We start from the raw sequence: 17167 nt of genomic DNA, 5'->3' as shown, positions 1-17167 counted from the left end.
GGACTGCAAAAGTTCGTGCGCGTTTTGTGTGTCGGATGAAAGGGAAATGCCCCGACGCTCTTCCCTCCCCGGGGTAGACGAGAGCGCCTCCCGCCTCCTTCCACTCAGGCGGGCAAAGCCTTAGGGGCGTTTCTTTCGGCCCTTTTGGGCCGCCCCTTCGCGCTCTCGTCCCTTAGGCCCGGGCAGAGTGGGCGGCGCTGGCGCTCGCTCCTCAGCCAGGACGTCGAGCTAACTGCGTGAGCCCTGCCCGCCTGTCGCTCAGCCAGCCAGCGGACGAGCGAGCGGCCGCCGCGGGACGGAGTTGGAGTTTGTCAAGTGGCGTCTGGCGCTCAACAGGAGGCCGCTGCCAGACGACGAAGCCGCCCGCCCTGCTCGAGAAAGCCCGCTCTTCTCTCTCTCTCCCTACCCCCCCCCCCCGCCCTCCTTCGCCATGGCCGAGGCGCCTCACCCCGTGGAGACCGACCCTGATTTCCAGCCGCTGGCTCGCCCGAGGTCCTGCACTTGGCCTCTGCCCCGTCCGGAGCTCGCCCCGTCTAGCCCTGGACAGACGCCCACTGCAACTCCGGCCAGGGCCGCGTCTCCGTCCCGCTGCGGGCTGGTGACGGCCCTGGGCGCCTCCTCCTCTTCTTCCTCCGCCGGCGGCGACCTGCTGAGTTTGCTGGAAGCGAGCGGAGGAGGGGAAGGCTTCGAGGCGGGCGGCTCCGGGGACCTCGGAGTTTCGGGCGGCTGCCTGTGCGGGGAGTTCCCGTGCCTCCAACACCCGCAGCCGCCTCAGCAGCACGTAGGGCCCGCCGCCTTGGCCTCCTCGGTGGCGGGCCCTCGCAAGAGCAGCTCTTCCCGCCGCAACGCTTGGGGCAACTTGTCTTACGCGGACCTCATCACGAAGGCTATCGAAAGCGCCCCGGAGAAGCGGCTCACCCTCTCCCAGATCTACGAGTGGATGGTCAAGAACGTGCCCTACTTCAAGGACAAGGGGGACAGCAACAGCTCCGCCGGGTGGAAGGTGAGGCTTCTTCGGGATTATTTTTTTGGAGGGCTGGGGGTCGCTAGCACCGCCCGGCCAACTTGGCTTTCTTTCGGCGTAGAGGAAATGCGGAAAAGGCAAGACTCTGCCTCGCCGGGAGGTAAAGTGAGGCCGGCTGAGGAGGAGGAGGGAAGTGGAAAGAGCCCAGCAGTGTAGCTGTTCCAAACCCTTGTGGTTTCCTCCGCTTCCTGCCCCCCCCTCCAAAAAAAATCTGCAGAGAACCGGGGAGATCATCTCTACAGGTAGTCCTCGACTTACGAACACAAAGTGAACCTATAATGTATGTTGCTGAAATGTTGGTTGAAGTGAGTTTTTTCCGCATCTGACCACCACGATTGTTAAGTGAATTCCTGCAAGTTGTTAGTAACGGGGTTGTTAAGTGTATCTATTTTTCCCCTTGATGTGACTTGTTGAAAAGTTGCAAAAGGGGATCTGCCTGACCGCAACCATCATAAATATGAATCGATTGACCAGTGCCTGAATTTTGATGCTGCGATGGTCATTACCCGTGAAAAATAGTCGTAAGTCGGCTTTTTCCGGTGCCATTTGTAGCTCTGAACGGTCACCAAATGAACCATCGTAACTCGAGGACTACCTGTATGCAGTCTCTTTTCCCCCCTTCCTATTCATGCTGGGGTGTCTTAACATAGACTTTTAGTTTCCACGCTGCGTCCTCTTTCTTCTTGGTGTTCGGTCAGTGAAGAGCTGCTTGGACAGTGTTATGTTGAAGAAAGGGTCCCCAGATCCTTTGGTCCTTTCCTGTCTTTGTCCCAGTTGCTATACATAACTTGCTAGACAGCTGGTTTCAAGCACAGCTGTGTCATTTCCTCTGGTATTTTTGAGAGGCCCTTGAGTGATCCAGGCACTTGAGCAGTTTTGCTTGAGTAATGCAGCCTTTCTGAACTCGATGCTCTTGGAGTCTTTCACGCTCCCCCACGATAGTCCAATACATCGGGAGGGTTGTCACATTGGCTAAAGTTGGATATAGGAGTAGCTGGATATTACTGATCTAGCTGTATTGCCCGGTGCAAAGTTGACTTCTTTCTATATCGCTTCCACATTATACCAAGGCAATTTTCCTTCTTTCTCTGAAATCTATCAGAACTCATAGCCATGGTCATTTAATTCATGTTAAGTATATCTGATAGCTTTGAGAAAGTACAAATTAGGAGAAACACATGCTGTATAACATTTCTCAACAGTATCATTTGGTGGTTTTGTTTTGTTTTGTTTTTAAATAAAAAAAGGTGCTACACTCGTATTTTACTAGTGTATATGGTTGCAGATGTTATCTAATGGAGGGAAATGACTAGTTGAAATGCTTGAGCTTTTGGGAGTTCTTTCCAGTGGGCAAGATATTACACCTTACTAGCATTTGAGAATTTCTCATGGGAGTGGATATGTTTTCTTGGCTCCTGAATTCTCATCAGCTATTTAATTTCAGTAAAGTAGCATACAATTATTATCTGCACACTTTCCAAAGGAAAAAAATTGGAATTGACATTTTTTGGTAGAAGGAAAAGAACTATATTAAGGAGATACAGTATATTGTTAATTCACAACAAAATCCCCAATGTTACAATGTGATAATTACTGGTAGAAAAAAATACCAATGTATTCAGGCAACACTTGATGGCAATCTTGATCAAAGTAAGTCTTTTGCTATTGTGCAGTATTGTCAATCCAGTATTGTCAATTCCAGAAGAATATTATGAAAATATATGAACAGTGGAACTTGGTAGCAGGTCATTTGAGAAAAGAAATAGTTTGTTGACTTTCCCATCTCCATTTCTGGGGGGAAACTAGTTAACGCTGATTATTTGCTTAGTTAACATATTATTAAACAAAACATAACTCCCAGATTTAAAGTTTAGTTTCATATTGTTAGCTTTAATTAATTCAATATTTGCATCTATAATAAATAGATCCCCTAGATATAATGAGCAGACCAATAGTTTTCATTTTCAGGAAAGGAAAATAGGAAATACACTTTAATGAAGTCATGGGCAATCCATTAAAATAGCTGTTCAAATGTTTATGGATTGTTGAGATTGAATGTTTAGTAAGAAACTATTTCCAGTTTCCTTTTGGATGGACGTAATTTCAAATATACCGGTAATTGATCTCTGTTGTTTTTGTAAACAGCTATAATTTGAGTATGGTACAAATACTGAAATTCTCTGCAGAAATCTGCTATGTATTAATACAGTATGAAAGCAGGAAGAGTTCCTGCCTTTAACTAGTTTAGAGAAAAAAAATGCTTTTTTTGGTGAAGCTTTTTCATCCAGGAAAATATATGCTGATTTTTACGTAGCATAGCTGTGCAAGGTTCTAACCACTGAGGCCTACTACGTATTTATTTGTTTGCTTGTTTGTTTGTTTGTCTTCTAGGCCACCCAATCCTGAAGGACTCAGGGTGGCATAGAAGTAGAAATAGGCTAGAATAGGGTGGAAAATATGTACAATATTCAGTATTCTGTAACGTGTATCTGTTGTGTCTTATTCTCAGTGTCAATTGCTTAAAATGTCAATACAAATATTTGTGTGTTTCTCAATACTTGCATTATTTGGCAAGTACTTTTCCTTGAAATGCCCTTTGTATACAATTTTCTGGTGAATACATTTGATAGTACAGTGGTACCTCGAGATACGAGTTTAATTCGTTCCGGACCTGGGCTCTTAAGTCGAGCAGCTCTTATCTCGAACGACTTTTCCCCATAGGAATTAATGTAAATAATTTTAATTGGTTCCAGCCCTCAAAAAACTCACAAAGTTAGTCTAAATTATGCAGAAAGACATGTTTTTAATGAAGAAATGTACATGTACATATAAATGAATAATGAAGTTTCTTTCACTTAACTTGTAAACTTTCTTAAACTTTTAAATTTACATATGTTCAACTTCTCTGCCACCCCATCCTGTAGGACAGAGGTCCCCAACCCTTTTTGCACCAGGGACCGGCTTTAAGCGATCAAGAGAGGAATGGGTGAATGAATGGACGGAGGGTGGGAAGGAAGGAAGGAAGGAAGGAAGGAAGGAAAGAGGGAAGGGACAGGAACAGAGGAAGGAAGCAAGGAAACTTATGAAAGGGGAGAGTAAGAGAGGAATGAGTGAAGGGAGGGAGGGAGGGAAGAAGGTGGGAAGGAGAAAGAAAAGAAGAAATAGAGGAAGGGAAGGTAAAAGAGAGAAAGAAAAACAGCAAGAAAGAAAGGAAGAAAGAAAGAAAGAAAGAAAGAAAGGGGGAAGGGACAGGAACAGAGGAAGGAAGCAAGGAAACTTATGAAAGGGGAGAGTAAGAGAGGAATGAGTGAAGGGAGGGAGGGAGGGAAGAAGGTGGGAAGGAGAAAGAAAAGAAGAAATAGAGGAAGGGAAGGTAAAAGAGAGAAAGAAAAAGAGCAAGAAAGAAAGAAAGAAAGAAAGAAAGAAAGGAAGGGGGAAGGGACAGGAACAGAGGAAGGAAGCAAGGAAACTTATGAAAGGGGAGAGTAAGAGAGGAATGAGTGAAGGGAGGGAGGGAGGGAAGAAGGTGGGAAGGAGAAAGAAAAGAAGAAATAGAGGAAGGGAAGGTAAAAGAGAGAAAGAAAAAGAGCAAGAAAGAAAGCTGCAAGCCCCCCCCCCCCGAGCCCCCCAGGCCGGCTGCAACCTTTTAAAACACGCGCGCCGCTTCGCAGCTGTCTCCTGAAGCCGAACGCGGAAGTTAGCGTTTGGCTTCAGGAGACAGCTCCTTGGCGCTTGTATCTCGAATTTGGGCTTGTAAGTAGAACAAAAATATCTCTCCCCTCCCAGCTCTTATCTCGAGTTGCTCTTAAGTAGAGCAGCTCTTATGTCGGGGTTCCACTGTATATATATATATACATTTTTTTTAAAGTGGAAATCAAGGACTACTGCATTCTGGTTTATACTCGGAAAGTTCAGCTTAATTTGGTTAAATTTATATCAAATAAATATATCCTCTTCCTAGACACAAATAGTTGTTTTGCATTTGATTGATTGAAAACTAAATGGCACTTACATTTATTCCATTACATTTGTATTCAGCAATTTTAACATTAAAATAAAATCTAGTTTTTATAAATCTTGGTAATATATTTACTTTGAAATACATGATAATAAAAAACCCTTATTTTTCTTGAGTGGTAGTATAATGCTTGAGCCAGGCATTCCTGTTGTCCATGTTTTTTTACCTCTTAATGATGAAAAATGCTCTTATAATATATTACATTCTTTAGTTTTAAAACTTAAGTCATTGCAAAAACAACTAATCAGACTGCAGTTTGGCTTAGCAAAAGCCGCACCTTTCATCAATTTCATCATGTGTTATCTGTATTGTATCTCTTGAATCATATAACAAAGTACAATAATTTGTATGGATAAAATTAGAGAAATCAGAACTGGGCTGTAGGAATACCAGTGACCACTAGATGGCAGGGAAGAGACACAGAAAACTCCATTTTGTTTGCTTCCATCTAGTAATTGTCCTGGGTTTTGCAGGCCAGATCTGGTGACCTTAGAAAAAATAAACAACCTCTGTTGTAAAGCCTGCATATAGATCACAGCTTATTGCTCACCTTGCTGCAGAAATGCTTTTTGAATTATCTGAGTTTTCTGTCGGTAGAAGTAGTTTTCAGTGACTTGCCCTCTTTGCATTTCCAATCTGTTCGGAAGGCTTCAAAATATGGAAAATGGTGTGGTGAATTGTACAGAGAAGAAGAATTGCCAAAAATGCTACATATTTTTTCTGTTCATGGTAGTCTCTGTACAAAAATGGATAAAAACTTGTATTTAAAATTCTATACTTCAGTGTTTTGGTGATATAACAACAACAACAACAACAATAATAATAATAATATAAGATATAATTATATTTGTATGCCGCCTCTCTCTGGGGACTAGAAGGATTAGGATATAACCTCAACAATCTCTAATTGTTAATTCTGGAGAAAAACATAAAATTTTGTTCTTTGAATGCCAATTTGTGTGAATCGGTTTATTTGAATCTTTAAAAAGTGAGCTAAAACCTGCCCAAAGTACATGTCAATAACAATTTATTGACTTTCTAGCACTTTATAGAGACACTATATAGTGGAAATTATATTGTTAGGATAGGATTAAAAGGAGACTCCTAGTATAGGATGTGGGTCTTTGTCAGTTTTAGCTCTGCAAACAAGCTTGGAGATGTAGCTATCCACACCCTCAGTGCCCTCTGCCTGAACTGATGGATTTGTCAATTCGATTTTTGAATAGAAATTTTACTCAAAAAATAAATCCAGTAAAATAGATTTACTCATCCATATGTCAAAGTGATAAGGCAGATTGCATTGTGCTCTATATTCATAAGTCAGTACAGGCTGTTGATGACAAACCAACCTGTTACTGCTAATGAAAATTATGTGACATTTGTGTATTTGATTCAGCTTATTTGTTTCCTGGACTCAAAATTAAGGACAATGTGACAACCAGTAAAATAGGAGCTTCAACATATCCATATGAAGTAGATATTCCATATTAGAAATGAATATACAAACAAAGAAGCAATTCTTCTCAGTTTTAAGAAAAGAGATCATCTGTTTCCTGAGTACTTTTGCTTTCTCGTTACTTAAAATTCTACATTTGTTGCTGATGAAAACTGTGATTCTCCCATTCTTAAATGTTCCTTACACTTTTGGGCAAAAGTTGGCAACTAGATGTTTGGGGCTATAATTCCTATAAAGCCAAACCAGGATAGTCAGTGATCAAAGATAACCTGGACTTTAGAAATATCCAGGAATTAGAATTCCTACGGAAGGCGGGGAGCGTGAGGGAGAGCCCCCACCATCCCCGCCTTCCGTAAGAGTCTAAAGTCTCATTTATGCCGCCAAGCTCGGGGTCATTAGATTCTACTCCCTGGCCAATGAGTGTATAGTGGGCCTGTTTGAATGGACATAATAGGCTTTTTTAGTTTTTTAAATGTAATTCTTAATTTTAATTAATCATATCTCGATGTATACTGGTTTTATATGTTGTAAGCTGCCCCAAGTCTTCAGAGAGGAATGGCATATAAATTTAATAAATAATAATAAAATAATAATAATAATAATAATAATAATAATAATTATTATTATTATTATATCCTTAGGAGTCATCTGAGTAATTCTGAAAAGTGAAAAAGTATAGAAGGCGTTCTGTTTCTGAAGCACTATAAACATTTTCAAACAGTATACACTAATTTTACATCCGCTTTCCAAAATACTTTGCACCCGCTTTCTGAAATACTAAAGTTCCCTCAAGAAGATTTTTAAAAAAATTACCGTCATCTGGTTGTGACCAACTGTTGCACGTTGTACCGCATGAACTAAAAAAGCCTCTTCTCTTTTCTGATATTTCCATATTTTTAGAGTATTTAGGTTGTTGTAAGGCTCTTTTGCATAGGTTGGGCAGGAGAGAAAACTCACTTTTTTCCAGGTTTTTTGCAACTTGTAGAACTTTGGTGAAAAGGAACATCAAGATCACTTGGACAGTGGAATTATTGTGATGCTCGGATGTGCCTTTCAAGTAAAGTGAGAAATGAATTCTTAATTATCTGTATTTGTCTGAAGCACAGATATAAAAAAGTATGCCACTGATAATTTTTTTGTCTGCAGCTTGGATTTCCGGGTTTCATTTGACACTTTGATGATCTCTCATTAGAGTGGAAAAAATGACAGCCTCTGATAGGAAACAGTGTAGAAACTCAGGACTTCTCAGTGATGCGTTAACAATGTTTCCTTCTCATTCTGTTTTCAAAAAGTAAGAAAAACAGCTTGTATTTCTTTAAATCCCAATCATCCTATGTTGCAAAATTATATTTCTTCTTTAAACAGCCTTGCATATGTTTCCTATGCTGGAAAAATGGAAGTCACTGGTCCAGTACTGTGTTTCCCTGAAAATAAGACCCTGCCTTATTTTTTTGAACCCTGAAATAATTGTTTGGCCTTATTGCCATACACTCAAAAGCCTGATTGGGTTTATTATCAGAGGATGTCTTATTTTGGATAAAGCAGGGTATTATAATATTGAAGATATTATTTTTGTATTATTGGTTCATGCAGGCAATACAATGCTGCAATTTCGCTGAGGCTCCCCTCGCTGGAAACCCCACCTCCGGACTTCCATTGCCAGCGTAGCACCTGTTTTTGTGCTGCTGGAATTCCTCTGCTGGGATTCCCCTGCAGTATCATAAAAACACGGAAGTCTGGAGGTGGGGTTTCCCATGGAGGGGAGCCTCAGGGGAATCCCAGCAGCGCAAAAACGGGCGCTTCGGCTGGCAAAAGGGGTGAATTTTGGGCTTACACGCATTAATCGCTTTTCCACTGATTCCTATGGGAAACATTGTTTCGTCTTACAAACCTTTCATCTTACAAACCTCGTCCCGGAACCAATTGAGTTCGTAATCGATAATAAATGTGCTTACACTGGCATAAACGTCTCTGCCGAAAGAATGCTGGTCTGTGATATTAATTCAAAGCCCACTAATAGGAAGGTAAAAAAAATGTGCTATATTTAGAACATATCAATTTTGTATTTGTAAATAAATCATTGGATGTTGCTTGTTTATTTAAGTGATTTATGTGGCCACCTATCTTGGGACTGTGACTGCACTTTTACTGATTAAATTAAATGAGAAAAATATGTCAGTTTTACCCATATAAGTTATTCGCATCAAAAATGCTGAGTTTCAGGGCTTTCCTCTTTGGCACATTTATTGGTTTTTCTATGCTGCCACTATTTCCCCCCCCCCCCCCCCGAATAACACAACATCTGGCATCCTTCACCTGCATACTATGCCTTGCCATCCACTTTTCCAAGTGTTGTAAGGAATATCCTTTCTGGGTTCATATGCCATCCAACTCCCAGTGTCCCTGTTATTTCTCAGCTTTCATTACTTTTTCTGAATGTATTGTTTCCTGTCCCGATAGTAGAAAAGAAAAATCTTGAGCGATGCTTTTCTACTCTGTGGTCCTGTCTGTGACATTTTCCCACATTGCTCGAGAAGTGGCAAGAAAGCTGTACTTGCATGTCAGAATGCTAATTGAGGACACGCATAATTTTGACACCTGTCCAACATACAGCTTAAAGAGCTGCAGTGTTAAAAGCAGACCCCCAAATGGAATTTATTAATACTAAATAGCTTGGAAATGACAGCTTGCTGCCATCCAATAATTGTCTGCCAAGAGGCATGTTTAAAAATATTTTTTCAGGATGTGCTTTCCCATGTTTTACTGCCTCAACATTTCCTCCTACTGATTATTGTAATGGTTCTTCTTTTATGTGCTTGCCCAGGAATTTAAAGCCAGTCAGGTTAGATGGAAATTACAAGAAGAATTACTGGTTGTGCTTTCTCTATATTTTATTCTCTTTCTCCCTCCCTCCCCCTCCCTCTCCTTTCTTATAAATGCAATTGAGTGTACATTTTAAACTAAACACAGAAGTAAAGATGGTGGCTACAACCATGTGATCAAAATCTCTTAATGGGTTGTAATATGTAATTTGATTTATGTGGACTCAAATGATGTCATTTGCATTTTAAAGTTTTTGGCCATTTGCATTTAAAAGTTTTTTTAAAATAAACTTCCTTATTTTGTATAGCTTTTATGTGCAAGTAAGTTCCTGCAGTGTTGTGAATGGGCTCTGTATCTTTAATTTTTTTTAAAAAAATTATTGCACTTCATTTATACCCTTCTTTTCTACCCAGTATGAGTGATCAGGCTGACTTGCATAAAGAGATAAAAAAACAATGTTCAAAGATAGGATTACATTTTAAAAAATGACATCATAAAAGGCCTAATTGAAGAACCACAAAAATTTTCCAAAAGTTATGAGCCTGGAGAACAGACACACCTGTAAGAAAGAACACTTAAGTGATTCAGAAGAAGCATTCTTTTTCAAGCCCCCCCTCCCACAAAAAAAAACACCTCCAAAAGGAGAGGTATTTTCAAGAGAAATTTTACTTCTTGGTGGTAACCCTGTGACTCAATACATTTTAGAAAGATAATGTCATAAATACCAAATGAGTCAAGTTTAGTCATTCTTTCATATAATATATAAGTCTCATTGATTAAGACCAATAATAACATTTGAAGAATGACGTATATCTGTTTTATTTCAAAAGCAAGATAATCTCATTGTTTAAATATAATATTAAACCCAGATATGTGTTAAACAAATATCCTTCTGAACAGAAATACTAAGTGTGAATTCTTGAAAAGTTTGTACAAATGTACGTTTCATAAATCTACAGTACATTACCATTTTTATTTTTTAAAGTTCCTCTTTGTTTTTATTGATTTCTTAGATTTTTATTCCATCTTCATTACTTTACAAGTGACTCAAAGATATTAAACGTTTAATCAGGGATGGAATGATGGCTTCATCGATTGAGGAAGACTAGTGTTTGAAAACGTACAATATGTGTTCTTGGTCCTTTTTAGTTTATCATTTCCTCTAAATTTAAAGGGTGCATTTAGTTTTTAAAATGTGCCATTCTGTTAGCTCCTGTCAGGTGGTGGCTCTGGAAAATAAAAAGCACTGAAATAAAATTGGCAAAGTTATGAGAATCTATACTCGTAAATAATTATAAATAGTAAACTAATATTGAAAAAAAACCATTAGATAATTGCAAACTATTAGAACATAGAAAATAATAAAAATCATTAGAAATATAATTTGAATATAACAAACTTCATGCTCGCTAATATGAGGGTATGGAATGAACATAGTGTATTTTTGGATTTAAAAAAAGCAGTTTTTCTATGTTACAAGCACAATTGATAGATGCAACTGAATCCAAGGTGTGTGCATTCAATTAAAAATAAACTGGTTTTCTTATTTATTTGATATTTTATCCCATTTTTATTACTTTATAAACAACTCAAAGCAGTGAGCATACATAATACTCCTTTGTCTTATTTTCCCCATAACAACAAGCCCAACCCCTGAGACATGGGTTGGGCTGAGAAAGAGACCGACTAGCCCTGTCACCTTTCACATCTAAGGTGGGATTAGAAGTCATAGTTTCTTGTTTACTAGCCCAGCACCTTTCTTTAAGAATTATTTCAGAGATTATTTTTGTGCAAGAAACAAACAAACAAACAAACACTGTTTTTCTACAAATACTTAGGACTCTTTTATTTCTACAAATAAAAGGAAGAGGAAATCTTACTTAATAGGTTTTGAGGAAATGTTAGAAAATACCCCTTTGAAGAGTTCCTAAACAATGTCCTTTTTTCCCGATCTCTCAATAAAGAAAGGATAAGGGGACCAACACTGTATATCAATTAGCAGCCTAACCACTGCATTTTTTTTCTCCAATGGAATTTCTGGATACTTCTGCATAGACCACACTGCCATGGTATAATAATGATTGTGTAAAAACTGCTGCTAGACCAGTGAAGGGGAATATTTCTAGCTCAGTGTTGAAATAAAGATTCCCTGGGAGTCTCTGAACTTAATTGTTTATTTTTTATTTATTTTATTTATTTTGTCAAGTACGTTCTGGCAGTATGCAAAGATACAACAATGTTTATATATGGGTCATTCTTTGTCAAGTGGACCAGGTGAAATTGAAGCCTTATTTGAAAAGAAACCATCATAAAAACAACATACTGTATATGATAGGAAAAAACGTGCTCTTTCTAATGAAATAAAAATGAAGATGATTGAAAGAGAGAAAACAGAGAGCAATAGGAAAAAATGTGCTCTTTCTAATGAAGTTGATTGAAGGTAATGAAACAGAGCGCTCTGTTTTCTCATCTTCAATCATCTTCATTTTTATTTCATTAGAAAGAGCACGTTTTTTCCTATCATATATGTTGTTTTTGTGATGGTTTCTTTTCAAATAAGGTTGCAAAAATAGTCAAATAGACACCTGCTCCACTTGACAAAGAATGACCCATATATGATATTGGTACTAATAATACAGAAACATTAGGACAGGGAGGGTAGGCACGCAGTGCACTTATGAATTTATTCCTTGCAGACATTTCATTACCCAAACTAGTTAACATCATCAGTGTAAGTAGGAAGTGGGATTCGCTCTCAGTTTATTCTACTTCTATATAAAGTGAGAGCAAACCCTGCTCTTTACTACTTACTACCATAGTATTAATGATGTTACCTAGTTTAGGTAACAAAACATCTACAAGGAAACAACCAAACTCAGAGAGCACCAGGGACCTCTCACTGTTGCTAGATCAGACTCGCTCAGAATTATTTATAGCTTCTATATTAGGCATAATGAAACATTTCTACCACCACCGGTAGTAGTAAATTTATATGAGTCCTTGCAGACCTGATCTTCAGAGGGGGTGGCATACAAATCTAATAATAATAATAACAACAACAACAACAATATATTATTATTGTTGTTTGTTGTTTGTTTTTGTTGTTATTGTTGTTGTTGTTGTTGTTGTTATTATTATTATTATTATTATTATTATGGCAACTGATTGCAAAATAGGCTGAACTCTGCCCAAAACTAAATACTGCTTTTCTGCTTGCAGTTCACATTCTACTGATTTTCTTTCTCCTTCGTTCCACCCTGCCCCCACTTAACAGAGCTGGGGAAATTACAAATGAATAATAATTATGATGTGATTTTTTAACAGAATCCCTACATTGTTCAGATGTAACTTTCTCTTCGTATTTGGGATAGGGTGGGGAATCTTACTGAACACTATTTTTTTAACAGCATTGTTATTTTTAGTAAGCTTATTTGTCACTTTAAGAAAAAATAAATAAAGGAAATAATTGAAGTGTCCCTCTACAGTTTTACCCCAGGAATATATAAGCATCAGGAGCAGGAAGAAAGGGATGAAAAAAGTTCTGAGATTTCTCCAAAGAATTGTTCTGGCCTTCTTTCTAAATACAGTGGTACCTCTACTCAAGAACTTAATTCGTTCCATGACCAGGTTCTTAAGTAGAAAAGTATGTAAGTAGAAGCAATTTTTCCCATAGGAATCAATGTAAAAGCAAATAATGCATGCAAACCCTTGAGGAAAGAAATAAAAGCTTGGAATTTGGGTGGGAGGAGGAAGGAGAAGAGGAGGAGGACAGTCGCTGGCGAAGGAAGAAGGTGAGGTGAGGGGAATCAAGAAAAGCCGAAACTTTAAGGCTTAAAAAAAAAAAGAGGGACTCTGAGGCGGTGAGGAGGAACACGTGCCTCTCATACACCTGGTGCAAGGCTGCCTCCCATACATGCGCCAGAGAGAGAAACTCAGGCAGGTGAGAGGGGCGAACCTCCTGCTCCTTTGATCAAAAGGCGGCTGCTGCTGCTTCCTGCTTCCTCTTCCTTCCCATGGCAGGAAACTGGCCGGGTTTTGTGCCACTCTCAAATTTCCTGGGAATTTTTTCCAGGCTCGGGTTCTTAAGTAGAAAATGGTTCTTAAGAAGAGGCAAAAAAATCTTGAGCTCCTGGTTCTTATCTAGAAAAGTTCTTAAGTAGAAGCGTTCTTAGGTAGAGGTGCCACTGTAATTCTAGGAAAGAGTCCTATATGGCTCAATCTTAGTGAGACTGTTCAAGAATCAAATCAGTAGTGATTTGATAATAGCTTATCTTGGACTAGTGAGAAGTAATAAAACAGGGTGAGCCTGCAAACAAGCATTTGGAACAATAGTGGGTTCTAAAACCCTTTACTACTAGTTAATGCTCACGCGCAACACTTCTGCACATGCGCATAAATCCTGGTCTGGTGGGCAGAGCCTCCCACCGCCGGTGCTACAGGTTCTTCGATCTGGGCCAAACCGGGAGCAACCCACTGTTGATTTAGAAGCATTAGAAGAGTGGAAATAACTTAATTTATTAAAAATACATTTCTGTGTGTATTAAAAATGTAATGGCATAAGAGAGTAAAACCACGAGAAAAGATGCATAGCCACTTAATAGACATGGCGATTGGGCCAACTGTATTTAAAAATCGAGGGATCAATCATTAAAGAATGAGTTATGAATACATTACATAAAGAGTTGTGATGGAAGAACGCTGACTGGTAATACAGTTCTATATTTTAAAAAATTACTTCTACTTTTAGTAGCTTCTAGTTGATTGAAAAAAGCTATTACACATTTTATGTTAAAAGACTCAAGAATGGAAAGCTAAACCCAAGTTTTCCAAAGTATTTTACCAGTGCCATAAATATAATGCTGCCTGCTAATGAATAAATATATAAATTCTCATGCTTTTTATTTGCTGCCTTTAGCGTGATGGATTAAACTGAAAATGTTATTTTAATTGCTGGTAACAAAGTATACAGAATGCTAAGGGCAGCAGCCCCTGCAGAGTATGGTCGAAACAATGGATGACGTCCTATGGCAGGGCCAAGAAAGCAATAGAAAACAGGGAGACATAAACTAAATTATAGAATAGCTAATTTCAAGCCAGAAGTCAGAGAAGTTGAAAAGGCCATTTTGAAGAAACAAATAAAGGAGGAAGCTGGAAAATAAAAAATAGGGAAAGTGGAAAAGTGGAGTAGGTAGTGGGGCTGACTAGTCCTTTAAGTAAAGAATCGGGAATGACACATGCAACATATTTCTGGAACTTTGTAAAGATCTGGTCTGAATAGCAAATATAATGAAACCTTGATTTAAACTGCAAATTGGAAAGAAAAGATGTATTAAATTGAAGAATATATCATCTGTAGTTACGTGCGAATAACATTATTAGGCAAATTGACACAATGGAAATTTGGTCTGTTGCATCCCGAGTCCTTTGCATTGAGGCTTCACTGTATTATCACTAATCCAAATTAATTACGGCAGGGAACACGTTCAAATTCCTTTTCTTCCATTGAAAGGAAGTGAAAATTGTATGGCATTTTATATATGGCATATATAAAAGACAGATTCCTGATTTTTAGCACATTCAGCTGTTTGGTATTTAGCAATGTTGAAACATTGGCAATTAGAGGTAAGATAGCAAATCTTATATTTAAACAATTTATAAACTGCTTTTCAAAATGTAACATATCAGAAATGTATATATCAGGAGATTGTATATAGGAAGAATATATATCAGGTGTTATACACTTATGTATCTGCACACTTGGGTTGTATGGTTTTTAAATGATTGGTTTTTAGATGCTTTTTTAAAATATTAGATTTGTTACACTGTCATATTTTTATTATTGTTGTTGTGACCCACCCTGAGTCTCCGGAGAGGGGCGGCATACAAATTTAATAAATTATTATTATTATTATTATTATTATTATTATTATTATTATTATTAATTATTATTATTATTAAGCACAGCTCTGTGAGATGAGTTGAATAGACAGACAGACAGACAGACAGACAGACATACGGAGAAAGGGAGAGAGAGAGGGTGAGGGAGAGAGAGGGAGGGTGAGAGTTTGTGCGTGAGAGTGTGACTCACACAAGACCATGCTGCTAGTTTTCATGCCTAAGGCTTTCACCCTCTTCTATTTCTAGCTTGGTTCCTTAGCCACTAAACCAAACTGTCTCTCACAAGAAGAAGCTCCTCTCTTTCATTTGGGATTGTTCTGCACAGTGGGTGGTCCCAGTGCAAGGAAGACCTACTAGACCTACTAACCATTTTTCAAGGCTCCTTGAGGTCTACTGATATTAGAAAGTCCCGGTCTCTGGTGCAACCCAGGATGGTTTTGAGGGACCACATCTTGAACTTCATGTATCTCATGTAACGATTTAGGCAATTCAGGTCAAGGATTCCCCTTAACCAGTGAACCATTTTTATTTTTTTTTGCTTTTCTAGTGTTCCAATTAAAATGATGGATCATTTTCATTTCTTTTACAAATTCACTGGTGGGATGATTAATGTGTGTTTCTTTGTGTGTGTGTTGGGAGTAGGGATCATCTGAGGTTGGCCTTTTGTTAATCAGATGAAATTGACAATAGTTCTGCCAGCTTCCCCTTTTAGACTTTGTGACTAGAAGAATGGTAAAAGTAATTATCTGGGGAAAATTAAACATAATACTATTACCTTAGAAATCACTTTTCTCAGGGAAGCAGGGACATGATTGATGTCTAATGAAATTGTATTTCAAAATGCGATTGAGTGTACATTTTAATTAAACACATTGGTAACATGTGTTTAATCTGATATTGCTACCCTTCCTTCCTTGCTTCCTTGCTCCCTCCCTCCCTCCCTCCCTCCCCTTAGCCCACTGGGTATAAAGGGATTCTTACACAGTGTCCCTCAGGAGAAATCACATCCTTTACGATCTGTCCAGCTTCCTTTCTCAGCATGAATGGGTGGAGCAGAGAAATATGATCACAGTCAAGTCCTTTAATCCAAAGACAACAGTTAGGCCATCCCCTTGGCCAAATGGAGGAAGTGACATCAGAAAGGAGATTTCTTGAATGAATTTAGCTTCTAGCTGATTTATGCATTGGAGTCATTCATGTATAACTTAAAGCTGTGATGTGGAAGAGCTTTCAGTCTGGTCCAGCAGGTTTAGGAGGAGTCGATAGGGCCCGTGGGCCAGGTCTCCATTCCTTTACTTAATGCAAGACAACTTAATTTTCAAAATGTCTGTCAATGACTACTTCAGCTTCAATCGCAACAACACAAGAGCATGCAACATATTCAAACTTAATATTAACTGCTCCAAACTTGACTGTAAAAAATATGACTTCAGCAACTGAGTTGTCGAAGCATGGAACTCATTACCTGACTCAGTAGTGTCAACCCCTAACCCCCAACATTTTTCCTTTATACTATCCACGTTTGACCTCTCCAGGTTCCTTAGAGGTCAGTAAGGGGCGTGCATAAGTGCACCAGTGTGCCTTCCGTCCCCTGTCCAGTTGTCTCTCCTTATCTCATTTATCTTTTCTTCCTTTCAAATATGTTCACCTATACTTTTATATCTTTTCTTCTATTCTTTTCTTTATTTATATTACTACATATCTATTCTCTTCAATGTGTATTATGTATTGGACAAAATAAATAAATAAATAAAATAAATAAATAAATGACTTTTAAGATAGGGTGGATCCATTCATCCACAAGGTCTCCGTGATATTTACAGACAACACTACAAAAATAAATTTGATGGCGATGGCTTTTTTCCCCTCCAGTAAGAAAAGAAGATTCAAAGTTACTGGACGTACATTTCATGAAAGCATAATAGCTCTGGTGGCAAACCATGAAATG

The 17167-nt window shown here is 38.6% G+C and overlaps 1 protein-coding gene across 1 annotated transcript in view; it reads left to right on the top strand.

Moving 5' to 3' along the window:
• Positions 1–63: 63 nt before the first annotated feature.
• FOXO1 (forkhead box O1) overlaps positions 64–17167 on the top strand; it is a 60160-nt gene continuing 43056 nt past the window's right edge. Inside the window, exon 1 of the mRNA XM_070732786.1 lies at positions 64–1003. Within this exon, the coding sequence (XP_070588887.1) occupies positions 431–1003 (573 nt within the window). The 5' untranslated portion in view covers positions 64–430. The remainder of the gene's footprint in view (positions 1004–17167) is intronic.

This window comes from Erythrolamprus reginae, chromosome 1, assembly GCF_031021105.1.
Source record: "Erythrolamprus reginae isolate rEryReg1 chromosome 1, rEryReg1.hap1, whole genome shotgun sequence".
Taxonomy (NCBI): Eukaryota; Metazoa; Chordata; class Lepidosauria; order Squamata; family Dipsadidae; genus Erythrolamprus; species Erythrolamprus reginae.
The sequence above is the reverse complement of the archived record's forward strand: the minus strand, read 5'-3'. Positions and strand labels throughout refer to the sequence as shown.